General features: G+C 32.7%; 2 protein-coding genes across 3 annotated transcripts; both read right to left on the bottom strand.

The window, feature by feature from the left end:
* Positions 1-119: 119 nt before the first annotated feature.
* LOC133861741 (heavy metal-associated isoprenylated plant protein 39) lies at positions 120-1,171 on the bottom strand. 2 transcript variants are annotated; one of them, XM_062297537.1, is made up of 3 exons: positions 987-1,171; positions 768-849; positions 120-564 (listed from the first exon to the last, which is right to left on the bottom strand). In XM_062297537.1, the coding sequence occupies exons 1-3, from the start codon at positions 993-995 to the stop codon at positions 323-325; spliced, it is 333 nt and encodes a 110-aa protein (XP_062153521.1). In that variant the 5' UTR covers positions 996-1,171; the 3' UTR covers positions 120-322. The 2 variants fall into 2 exon arrangements, with proteins under 2 accessions (XP_062153521.1, XP_062153522.1); XM_062297538.1 differs by having other exon boundaries at positions 768-846; positions 987-1,168.
* A 4,838-nt stretch (positions 1,172-6,009) lies between these two features.
* Positions 6,010-6,864, bottom strand: LOC133859226 (heavy metal-associated isoprenylated plant protein 31). The gene is made up of 2 exons (XM_062294553.1): positions 6,551-6,864; positions 6,010-6,453 (listed from the first exon to the last, which is right to left on the bottom strand). Exons 1-2 carry the CDS (start codon positions 6,636-6,638, stop codon positions 6,125-6,127), a joined length of 417 nt encoding a protein of 138 aa, XP_062150537.1. The 5' UTR covers positions 6,639-6,864; the 3' UTR covers positions 6,010-6,124.
* Positions 6,865-13,504: the final 6,640 nt, after the last annotated feature.

Genomic DNA, 13,504 nt, shown 5'->3' with positions numbered 1-13,504 from the left:
TTTCTTTTTCTTGTTCCTATCAAGACAAAACTGGCGGTGTTTTGACAACCTCAAAAGCGATTTGCGCTACGTGGGATTTGAAGACGTTTACGAAACCTACATCTAAAACACTGCTAAAGAAAACAACCCCCATGAACCAATTGTCCCATGAGCGAGCTAGCTTTTGTAATTGAAAAGTTTCTTCATGGGAAAATTTTCATTAAAGCTTATTACAAGCAATCCTCTACACATACTGAATATATATATATATATATATATATATAACGAAAATTAACAAGAACTAGTAAGTAGCTAGGATTGATTGAACTTTATGATCTTCTCCTTATTTCTTTTCCTCTTTCTTCTCTTCCTTCTTCTCTTCCTTCTTCTCTTCTTTCTTCTCCTCTTTCTTCTCCTCTTTCTTCTCTTCCTTCTTCTCTTCCTTCTTCTCTTCTTTGGCAGGCCCAACTGATACTATGTCCACTTTCCCTACTTTCTTCAACTTCTTCACTATCGCCACCGTATCCATTTGTCCTATCACTGTCAACTTCTGCTCCTTCAGATCTGCCGCAATTGAATCAACCCCTGTTGATCAAATCAAACAATCAATAACCGTACGATATGCAAGATGTACAAAAACCCACATTAGATTCATTATTTCTTTCTCCAGCAAGTGAAGTCAGATATATTCTTCTTAATTATGAGTCTCATGGCTTTGCACAAGAAACGAATTTTCTTTATAATTTGCACAAAACATATATATATATATATATGTATCAGATGAATACCATATATATCGGCCGCAGCTTCTATCGCTTTCTGCTTTGTTTTGTCATCGGTCATGGTCAGGACCTTCAACACCACCTTCTGCTACAAATAAATCCAAAGAGAGAGACAGAAAGGTAAAGAGAGGGTTAACATTTCTAGCGTGTATATTATCATTTACACGTAAAAGCATTACATATATGGAGAAGGGAAACTGAAAACTGAAAACTGAAAATCCGTACCTGGGCCATTTGGAGAGGAAGGAAATATGAATAAGGAAGGCAAAGAGAAGAGGAGAGAAAGAAGGTATGAGGTTGTGAGTTTGCATATGGACTCACATCAACCAGATGGGATACTTTTAGTAGTAATCGCTGGCCTCATGCTACAGTTTTTTGGTACCAAAATCTGACAGATGTTTCGCATACGGGTGTATTTTTATTTTATACCACCTAACTCTTAAAGCTTTTTTCCCCCCCCCCCTTCCCTTTGTATCCTATAGGGGAAAAAAAGAAAAATCAGCACAAAAAGTTGATCCACCTTTCTCTTTCTTTTTCTTTTTCTTTTTCTTTTTTTATTAAAAAAATCTACCTGACAAGTAATTATAGTAGTACCTGTTTATTAAGAGCGGTATAAAGAAGTTAAAACGATAAGAGCTACATGTACTTATTTAAATCTAACTGAGTTATAATCTAATTCAGTCTCATCAAAATATCAATAAACAAGCGAGACTCAAAGTAACTGATACTAATAAGATTAATAATTTACGTTTCGAAAGTTTACCTGTCACCCTCATACACGGCCCCACCTTAATTAGTCAATGGAAATGGTATGTCATGTTCTTAAACAAAATCATAACTAATATTAGAATAGCAATTGGAAGAGATCAGCAACAGAATCGAAAATTCCCATACTCTTTAGTAAATGAGGTGTGGGGAATGATGAAGCCTCTCACATCAAATATAAAAAAGATAATATGCTTAGAAAAAATATAGACATAATATAACGTATGGAAGTAATGGAACCCAAAAAATTACATTATATATAATCTGCATACGACATTAAAATAATAATAATAATAAAAATATTCAACGGAGAATAATTATAATCAGGGAAATAAAATATAATTTGTTTTTCCTTGTCCCGGCCTCCCACTGGACTTCCCCCATCCCACCTGGCAATATCAAGACCAATTTCGATGTTGCAATGGGGCTAGATTTTGCAGTGGCACCTACCGTTATCAATTGGTGAAGCTCAATCCTCCCCCCTCCCCTCTTCCCTTATTTGAATAAAAAAGTTAAAAAAAAAATAAAAAATAAAAATTGGTAAAGCTCAATCAACTTTATAGGTGGTTCAAACTGCAGCCTTATGCGAATTCAACTCCCTTGTCTTCAAAAGGGAATGCACTGAATGTTACTCTTGCCATTAATAGTCTCGAAGGAGTACTTTCACTCAACTCTTTTGAATTTTCATCATTTTTGAAATATTTTTTTGAAAATTTAAAAACTCTTATTTTATTTAGCATACTAAATTTTTAATTTTTTACAATTTCATTCCTCCTATTATGGTTTGGGATTAAAATAGATGGTCAAACGATGGCGCTTATATATATAATACATGTAAATTTTATAAAATTATAAAATTACTCTTAAATAATAATTATTTTTTTAAAAAAAAAAAAAAATTGAGGATATTTTAAGAATTTCCCACCCTTCCTGTTAAGATTTAATGCAAAATTAGCCCATCATGTAAGTCGTATGGTTGTAAGATACATGAATATTTTATAAATACACATGCATGGTTGATTGGACGGTTTTGATGGGTTTGAAACTTTCAATGGCTAAGAACAAAAGCGGTCTAGGAGTAGGCCAAAGCCATCCACTGAAGAGTTAACAGGGCGGCTTTTTGTTTCTTTTTTCAAGATTCTCTTCATTCAAAAGGGTGCAAACGGACGACTTTCTCCTTCCTTCTTAATAATCCAAATAATTAAAGCTATGGCGACATTTTCAGTAGGACCACCATCAGTCTATCATGGTCAGACCTTCACGTGAACCATAAGGTTTGCCACATCGGAATATATTTGACCAAAACTTGACAAATTAATACTGATCAAGATCACATAAAAAACAAAAAATAATAAAAAAAAAAAAAACATTCATATTTTGCTATTTTAACATACAACTTAATAAAATACAATGAATTAAAAAGACTGAAGATAATTTAAAATGGGTAAATATTGAAATTACGGGATTATAATTCCTTAATTAAAAATAATGATTAAGATTAATCTTTACATGAAATTTACTTGGAAAATATAGATGTACAGATGCATACCCTCATAGCTAGATGTCTAAAAATCGAACCCTTTATAGGTTTGGGTCCCTCTCAATAAAAGTAACAAAATCATTATTCTTCCTTTCTTTTTCCAAACCGGTTTGGGTGAGACTTTCATAAAACACTTTTAAGCATAATATCAAAATAAAACATTGAAAGAGGAAAAGAAATAGATTACATACAAAGGTGTGGTTAATAATTGCGATTTCGTAGATAATAAGTGCGATTTTAAATTAAATTTCAGAATATAAATTGTTTGAAAACTGCGTTTTTAAAACTTGTGATTTAAAAACACAGAAAATCTGTTTTTTTAAATTATAGGTAAGATTGTGCCTTTTTGGAAACGCAGGATTTTAAAGGCTAATTTGCAATTTTAAAGGCTAAACTGCGATTTTGCCAAACGTTTAACTGCGTTTTTAAAAACCACTTTTTCAAATCGCGCACATTTTAAAATCGTTATTTTAAATCGAATTTTTTAAAATTGCAAACCCAAACAGACCTTATTCTCCTTATATCATCTCCAACAAAGGCTTTAAATGGCTCATGATAGCTATATTTAGCTATTATGAGCCATTTTAATGCTCTAGCAAACCTTTTAAAATGAAAATTTTGTTATACTAAACTTTCATTTACTGTAACATATTCAACGTTTTGTTTAAATTTTTTGTTCTCTCTCTTTTATTTTGGTTTAATCCTTTATCTCTCCCTCTATCTTCTCATTTTGTTTTGGAAAATAATATTTAAAAAAAGTAAAAAAGTTTGATAGATAGTCTATTGGAGTTTTATTGAAAAATTGATAGCTAAAATAAAAAAAATGTGTATTTTGTGTAGCTAAAATAACACTATTGCTGGTGATGTAGTGTCTTATGAGTTGCTTAGGTGTAGGAGGTCAATGATTTGGGCTTTTGGAAGTGAAAGTGTTTGAAGGTGTTGAAAAAGGGCTTGAGATAGGTGAATATATAGGAAAAGCTTGAAAGTCGAAACAAGGGAAATGGGGAAGAAAATAAAAACAAGTGGAAGTGTTTGAAGGTGTTGAAAAAGGGCTTGAGATAGGTGAATAGGAAAAGCTTGAAAGTCGAAACAAGGGAAATGGGGAAGAAAATAAAAACAAGTGAGAGTCTTTGAAGGTGTTGGAAAAGGGCTTGATATAGGTGAATAGGAAAAGCTTGAAAGTTGAAACAAGGGAAATGGGGTAGAAAATAAAAACAAGTGAAAGTGTTTGAAGGTGTTGAAAAAGGGCTTGAGATAGGTGAATATATAGGAAAAGCTTGAAAGTTGAAACAAGGGAAATGGGGTATAAAATAAAAACAAGTATGTCCGTGTGTTCCATTTAATTAGGTGGCTTGCGAAGATTGGGCTTTTGAAACCAAATACCCTCAAAAGTGGAAGCTAGGTCATCTCTTAATTATTTCTTAGGTTCTTCCATGAAAAGCTTTTATTTATTTATCAAAAACTAGGTGGTCTCTTGCATGAAAGGTTTATGATCCCAATGTAAGAAGATTTACAATGGATGACTTAGTTAATTAGGGTTAAGGGTATATAAATAGCTTTATTGATAAAAAGTTATGTTAAATTAAAATCAAAAGATTTTTAATCCGATTTGTCCTATATGTCATGTGTCATGAATTAAACCTTTAAATTATGCAATTCATTAGCTATTATGGTCTTCTTTAGAAGGCTTCGATCTAATTTTTATTAAACTAACTTAATTGCCTCAAAATCAATAACGACATGCACATCTAAGCCCAATACTTTGAACCAATTCTTGTACAAAGTGTTACAATTTTAATCTAAGAAACCCAATTTGAAATATTTGCTGGCAGTTAGAAATTATAAAAACTATCGCTGTCAATGGAAATTCAAACTTTTTATCCATTGTTTAATTTCAATTGATAATAGGAATAGGAAAAGATAATCTTGTTTGGCATGCACCTTATGTGTGTAATGTGTTCTTTCCAATCAAAAGCTATACAAACAATTAGAGATGCTCACATAGTAGCTACGGCAGCACTATACAGAATAAGATTTTCTCCATTTTAAAATTTTAAAATTTTCAATATTTAACGCAGTTTAAATTTTTTAAATAATATGAAATTGTGTGTACCATTAAATACACTAACTTTAAATCGAACTATAAAATAGATACTATCCATTTCAAATTAAATGAAGAAAATCCTTGTCCGCATCACATTGGGTTATCTTTCAAGACCATTTGAAACTTCAACTATTGCCATTTAAGACTGGAGATACGTTACATGCACATCAATTATACATATTTTGTACATCACTTTTTTAAATCAATCATTAGATCTGTAGGACTTACATGTGAATCTTTGTGGGTCTTACAAATTTAATAGTTGATTTAAAAAAATAATGTACAAAAAATGTACAAGTGATGTGCAAAAATCATTTCTCTTAAGACTGTATGGCTCAAGGCCGATGGACCCAAATAAATTTTGGGCTTGTAATCTTGGGATCAACTAGGTAAGGTGACTAATTAATCAGTCTACCTTAATTATTAAACTTCGTCTATTGTCATAAATGAACTTTTAAAAGTGATGTGTCTTAAAAATGATATATATTTTCAGAAATTTCTATTCAAGTATTTATCCTCCAAACTCTAGTTAAATATAATTACATTTTATTTTGATTTATTTTGTTCTAATTGTTCTTTTCGTCCAATTAATCATTAGCTTAAAGAAATTAAAAAAAAAAAAAAAAGTAAAATAATTAGATAAGTCATTTATATGAATATATATATATATATATATTCGATCGAATAAGTCTTTAATATATACTTTTTTCTGAATTATTGTAAGCTTACTGGGAAATTAAAGCATGAAAAAAGAAACAATTTTTTTTTCCTTTGGCCATTCAAGACCACAAAAAAAAAAAAAAAAAAAAAAAAAAAAAAATCTTAAAAATATTACAAATAACGAGCGCATGAGCTTTGAAGTAAGCATAACGAGCGCAAAAAAGAAAAAAGAAAAAAGAAAAAAGAAAAACATTAATCAGTTAAAATAAACAAAAAAGAAAAGAAAGTGCATGTTCACATAATGGTGCAAGCATGCGGATTGTCATCGCTGAAGAGAGAAGCAATGGCCTCATCGGAGGCGACGGCGACCGAGTAAACAGCAGGGGTATGGAAGAAAGTATGTACGCCGGGGGCCGCTCCGTTTTTGTGGGTGTCATAATAATGGTTGACAATGTAAGTGGGATATTGGTAAAACGAGGCAAAATGAGAGTATCCAGGGAACGGCCATGGCTCCACAGCTTTCCCAGCTCGCTTTATTGCTTTGAGCACCTTCTTCTCCTCCAACAAATACCCTCTTACTGTAATCTTTTGTGTCTCCATTTCTACTTCCACCTCTTCTACTCCTAAAAGTCATCAAATATATTTATAAATATCAAAATTGAAAGTTTACCCTACTTTTTGTACAACTAGCTAGCACGTACGTACGCAGCATTTACGTACCTTTGATCTTGAAGAGAGCTTTCTTCAGCTTTGTAGCGCATCCATCGCAGTCAAGATTCGGAACTCTAACCTCCACCATGGCAGACATAGTTTGTGTTAGCTTCAGAGTTCAGACTTCAGACTAGCTAGCGAAGAGATCGTAGAAGAGCTATTTTCAAGGGTATTTTAAAGCGTCTCGAAAGCTTAGAGAGGCGCCTTGGGTTTTGAAATTGGACAACATGCGATGCGACAGAGGATTCACGCGTGGAATGGAAAAGCGTGACGTTTTGCCGTCTCCAAAGCTGCTTCAATTCTCTTCCCTGTAATCGGCACGCCCACGCTCTTTGTATTTGTAGGACCTCGCGGCACTGATCATTAGAGTAAATTGCTAGCTCAAGAACATGATTTATGGAGTGTTCCCTTATATTCAATATAGGAATAAAACTATAAGATTTGAATCATGAATCCTTAACTTTTGTAAAACACTTCTAGCTCGATCGATCAAGTGGTCGGGTAACAATATTAAACAAGTGAGCTGTTTCGTAATATATATATATATATATGACTTTTTAAGAAAAACCAATGGGTTTGACATTCACAATTTCTCTAAAATAAATGGGTTCATGCTATGTTGATTTTTCAAAACGAAAAAGTATGCATATTCTTTCCGACTAACACTCAATTTATAATGTTATATTGAATTAAAAATTGCATTAATATTCTTCTTAAATTAACAAAAAATTACAATGTACCCCAAATAACAAAAATACCCTTAATAAGAATATATATAAATATTAAAAAAAAAAAACTTATGCTTATAACTCCTAATCTTTTTTCACTTTTGAAGAAAATGTACCTAAACTTTAAAAAGTGTCAATTTAGAGTATCCATCTTTCAATTTTTTTAGTTTGAACCATCCGTTAGAATTTTCCGTTAAATCGTATCAAAATTCTCAACATACCTCTGTGTTTATTTTTTATTTTTTTAAAAAAGTATAAATATTTTTAAAGATTCAGGTATCGGTATTTTTACAAATTCTGTTAAATTTTGACCAACACCTAAATCCTAACAATTTTTTTTTCTTCCTAAAAAAAATGAGGGGTATTTTGAGAATTTTGACAGGATTTAACAGAAAATTTTAATGAATGAATGAAATTAAAAAAAAAAAAAAAAAATTTTGAAAGATGAATACCTTAAATTGATATTTTTTAAAGTTTGGGTACCTACCATTTTTTTCAAAAGTGATGAAAGATTCATAGTTGTAAGTGAAATTCTAAAAAAAAAAAAAAAAAAAAAATTTAAAAACCTAGTGACATATGTCGTGGGTCACAAGACCTTTGCTTGCACCATTATTTTAATTTTTGTACCAAGCCAATATATATGAATGCATTCAGAATTCATGCCCCGTCGATCAAGAAACTAAAAACTTGTCACTCGATCAAGGGTTTTTTTTTTTATTTTCTTCAAATTTATAGAGTTATATATGTATTTTTTTAAAAAAAAAAATTAAGTTTGTGTTTTTACCGAACAAAACGGGTAAATTACACTATTTTAATAATTTGAGAGAATACTAATGTAATTTTTAGTTCTAGAAATATTTTAAATTTGGTGTTAATTTCAAGGATGTGTGTCTACTTTTTTATTTTCAAAACAAACTGCACCTGTTGAAGTGTAGGATGAAACTAGTGTCCCATACGCGCTGTGAAAGAGAGTAGTCCTTGTGAAACTTCCACTCTTCAAACATTAAAGAACAACATCAGCTTTAGCGAAGGATTTTCAGAACAAAGAACTGGACGAGAGAGGACATGTTGAATTTGTATATTAATAAAGGTAATTTGTGGCCGTTGGATCGTATTTTAAACATTTTCAGGGGCTGGATCGGATGATAAGGACGTAATTAACCGTGCAAAAACATACACCCCCTTGCACTTGGAGGATTAAATCTAATAATAATAAAAAAAATATATATATATTCTCTTTAAAAAATCTGAAAAAGTTGAAAGATTGTCATAAAGAGGGTGCAGAGAAACAACCACATAATTCTCGTCCGTCTCTTCAAAATGATTACATGGAGTTTTTATCATCATATTTGTTCTTCTGAAATTTGGGTTAAGGAATATATTCATTATATTGTCATAATTTGTAATGCCTCTTTTGGGAGCACAATGATCATAGTCATAACGGGCTTTGGAGGCCAAGCTTTCATAGTCACAATCCAACACTTTTATTTGGTGAAGTCATTGATATTATTATTATTATTATTATTTATATATTTTTATTTTAAGTAAAGCCATTGATATTGGACCTTACAATAAGTGGCCCAAAAATCAAGGTTTATAGAGCATATGTTGATGTTCGATTTCTGTACAGGATTTGTTTGGGGACGAGTCTGTATAATGTTTTAGTATGTTCGTTGGGATTATGTTTAATAAGTTTCATCTTCTTATTTATTTATTATAATTCTTTCGTTTAATTATCCAAAACATGCTGTACTTAATGAATAAATTCTTTTTCTTGCTTAATGATAAAAATGATATATATATATAATCGAAGCTTTGGTTAACTCGAGCACATTCTGAAGAAGGATTTTGTGCTCTACTTGATCAGGCAATTAATTAAAAAGGGCTTAATTTGAATTATAGGATTGTAGCTTAAAATTGATCATACAAAGAGCAATGCTGACTGGATATTAAATTCAATTACCGAGTGAAAAATAGTGAATCCTAAATAAACTTTAATCATTTCCAATTTTCCATCAATACTAAAATGTCCCTTGACCAACCTTTGCTCCTACTTGCCAACAAGTATTAGAAGTTATAGCTCATAAGGTTCCTCTTCATCAACAATGGGATAGGGGCCTAGCCTGCGGCCTATTTTTCACTTAAATTTTATTTGGCCTATACTAATAAGCCAAGAGAATGGGGAATTATTGGAATAGGAGCTCCGTTCCTATAAAAGCCTACAAACCACTAGCCCGGCCAGGGCTGCCAAGAGAAGCTCCTCATGCTAGGGCTCGTCGGACCAACCCACTCAGTAAGTCCCAACGTGAACGGCACCCCCTCAAAAGAACCCTTCAAAAGGTAACAAATCTCCAATATTAATGACGCAGAAAGTCAAACTCCCAAGGTAGGAAAGAAGTCTAGCTCAAGAAAGTCACCTAAGGAAATGATCCATTACCAAATATCCCAAAAGAGGAACCCCCCAGCACCATCAACGGCCAAATTCGTAACTAAATGGAAGGGCATACCTCGCTCACAAGAAAAATCAAAAATAGTCTTTAGCATATATAAGGCAGTGAGTGGCTGGTCACAGGTAGTATTGTGCAGATTAGCCATCACCAACAATCGGCAGCCGGTACAAAATCTCCCTATCGACGTCGGTTCGGTCGGTAGGTGATTACCAAAAATTAATTTGATAACATGGATTTTAAATTTATAACTACTCGCAATAGAACGAATCTTTGTAGAATATGACTATAGAGAGGGTGTCAAACCTCAAAGACTGTAGTGATTGTTTAATTATGAAGTATTCAAGACTTTATCCAACTCAACTCATAAAAGTTTTTTTTTTTTTTTTTGGATTTAAAACTAAAGAAAGCATAAACTAATGACAAGTAAAGATAAAAGTAGAAGGAGAAGTACAGGGAATTGATTTCATCCAAACCGCATATCAATGACAGATTTGTCTTACACATGGATTCTCTTTATATGCATAATATGAGCGCGAAGTGGTTGTCAACCATACGACGACTTCGACATGAAAATACTTTTGTTAGGAAATAATGATAAGACATCTTAGTTTTGCACTAATCGTTCACCTAACATTTACTTGTAAAACGATTCATGTTCCCTAGCATATCTTATAAAACCTCTATACTAAGCATACATAAGACATGAAAATTCATTTGTTAGGAAATAATGATAAAGTATCTTAATTTCGCATTAATCATCCACTTAAAATTACACTACAATGAAATGCATTTAAACTACAAAGATGTGGAGTGATTCATGTTCCCTAGCATGCCCTATAAAATCTCTCTAATAAGCATACTTGAACTTATGTCAAAAAACATCATTACATAGCCATCGTTCTCTCAATCACAAAAAAAGGAAACGTTGATTTTATTCAAGCTAAAAAGAATTCTCATAGACAAGACAAACTTTTCTTCATGAATAAATATAAACTTTAAGAACAATTAACAAAAGTTTTGCAATCCTCTAGGCTACATAATCATTATATATATTCATAAAAACTTAGGAGAAACACAATCCAACCATGGTATTCAGAAAAAATTGCATCAAAAACCCTATAGAAATTTAGTTACTCATGAAGGATTTGGGAATCTCTTATAGAAAAAAAGAAAACAATTTCCTAGAGCACTTTGGAACTATGGATCATGCTCCTGCCTTCTTTCAGAACAAAAATAAGATAAAAGAAATGTAGAACATAAACTAACTAAAAACTACATCTAAAACTCTTTCTGGAAAACTAAACTAAAAGTTGCATCTAAAAACTATCCCCTTGACTCTCTCGGTTGCCTCTCTATTTATAGAGGAGAAAAGTTGCAAAATATCAAGGGAATAAGATATTTGGTTCAAGTCAGCGCCCACGAGTGTCTACCAGCCACATAATTTGATTTTTGTTTAAATGTCGACATCTGAAGTCTGCAGATATTTTGATGCTTCTAGAAGAATCGGTGGTGCTCGATCATCACCTTTTGGCGATCGATCGACACTACTATCGATCGCCATATTTGGGCGATCGATCGACGTGGCGATCGATCCACACTCTTGGAGCTTGATCATCTTCAATTTCTTCAGTGATCGATCTTCAGTATTTTGGGGCTCGATCTACTTAATACCCTTCAGCTTTTCTTGATGCATTTTAGGCTTAACTTCAATGGTTTTGCTTGTATTTTCTATTAGGATTTAAAAATAAGATAAAACACTAAAACATAATAAAACATTATATTACAACACAAACTAAGGTTTAACATATGCAAATTAAAGGGCTTTGAATGTGTAACATTCAACACTTATCAATAAGTAAAACTATTTCCTTGAAATCGGTTTTCAAACCGACCCAAAATGACGCCACTTTGTTTCATACAAACGAATGTCGTTTTGCCACCCTATATATTCATCACTCTTGAAAATACCCTAACCTAACCTAAAAGGCTGAAACAAACATTGATCATTCAGAGAATACAAAGCCTAAACACTGAAACTTAGTCACTCTTGGCAATGTCGTTCCGAGAATAGACAGGAAGTCCAAATTCTCGCTCAACCTCTCTTGTCGTTGCCAACGTTGTTCTCCCAAACTTTGAAACTCACATTATCTCTTAGTCTCTCTTGTCAAGCCATGATTGAGTTTAAAGAGTAAACAATCTTTTTTGTCTTATATGCCTCATGTACATGCTATTTGTTGACAAGGGCAATCTAAGGAAGGGGAAACCAGAGAATGTGCATCATCAGGCAAACCTTTGAGAAGGTTGTTGAACCAATAGGCCCTTCCTTGGGTCGTGGGACCCCCATCTCCATCCCCATCGGGAGATTGAACTCGGGGTACACATGTATCAAACATTCAATAGGTGGCAAATCAACTCATTATTTATGTGTATTCCGCCCCTTTAAGCCATCGTTACTATAGTATGAGTGTGTGTAAGTGCTTCGATGTGAGGAAAGTGTTTTGCTCATTCTCTTAGCTTAAACTCGTTTATTTTATAGTTGTTAATAGTTATGCCGTTGGCTTATCTTGTGGCTTTTAATCGTATGTTTCATCTTCTAGTTATAATAATGCTCTTAATGCTAATTTAGTAATAGTTTTAGTGTTTTGATGTTTTAGACGTTGTGCTTCTTGCTTGATGAATTGTTATGGCTTAGGGCCACATCAGGAGTGTTATTGAAGCCGTAGGATTTGCTTGTGAGTAGTTTTGTTTAGAAACTAAGTTTCTGCCATGTATGAACGTTCGATCTTTATGCTTCAAACGATTGTTCCTCATTTGTCGAATGTTCGTGTATCGTATCCCGAACGTTCGATCCTCGTGTTCTGAACGTTCGTGGGTCAAGTAGAATACCTACTTTGGACCTATTATAACTTAGAATTAGTTTTAACTTTGGATTAGGGCTAATGATAGTTTTTTCTCAGATTTTGAGGTGTGGAGCCTTAAGAGGACTTTGTGAAGGAGCCTTACAATACAAGTGAGTAAAAACTCACATGGATATTTGTTATTATTTTTTCTGCACAACTTAATTATTTTATGTAGCAAACATGCATCATTACAACTCACATGAAATGCACTTTTGATTACTGTAAACATTATTTTTGTGAAAATGAATTATTAATAACAAGATAATGAAAATTATGAGTTTATAAAGGCAAGCATGTAAAAGACAATGACTATTAAATTGTATCGTATGACATTAACAATGGTATGTGCGGGATAACATCCATGGGCTTACTATACATGTTAACCCTTGGATCCAATGGTTGTTTTGTGACTGTCGTACCATGTTTGAATGAGGGTCATGGTTACAGACGTTATTAGTAGCATGGGCAACCCGAGGTCGGATTCAGTTGGACTGCTAATGATGGACGATAGTGTACATATCTAGAGTACCGGTGTTGTATTACAGGTCCCTCCGGACAACGTTAACCTTGCCGTGAATGGGTTAATACCCAGAGTAGACTATATAGTATTAAGCTATGACATGATTATTTTAATACATCATATATTATATCTATACTACATCCATGATGACATTGTCAAATGATAAACTGTAACATTGCATTTCTATAGATGATTTATAAATAACTGCGTTTTCTACATGATATCTTGTCACTGTATGTATTATTACTCACTAAATCATGGACTTACGCTTGTATCTTTTCTAAGTATGAAAAAAGTATTGTTTCATAGTTTGACTATCTTTAGATGTTGGATTCGAAATGCACCTCGTAGCAGATGCCACTGTT

Source organism: Alnus glutinosa, chromosome 2 (genome assembly GCF_958979055.1).
Source record: "Alnus glutinosa chromosome 2, dhAlnGlut1.1, whole genome shotgun sequence".
NCBI lineage: Eukaryota > Viridiplantae > Streptophyta > Magnoliopsida > Fagales > Betulaceae > Alnus > Alnus glutinosa.
This window is presented reverse-complemented; position numbering and strand designations above follow the sequence as displayed.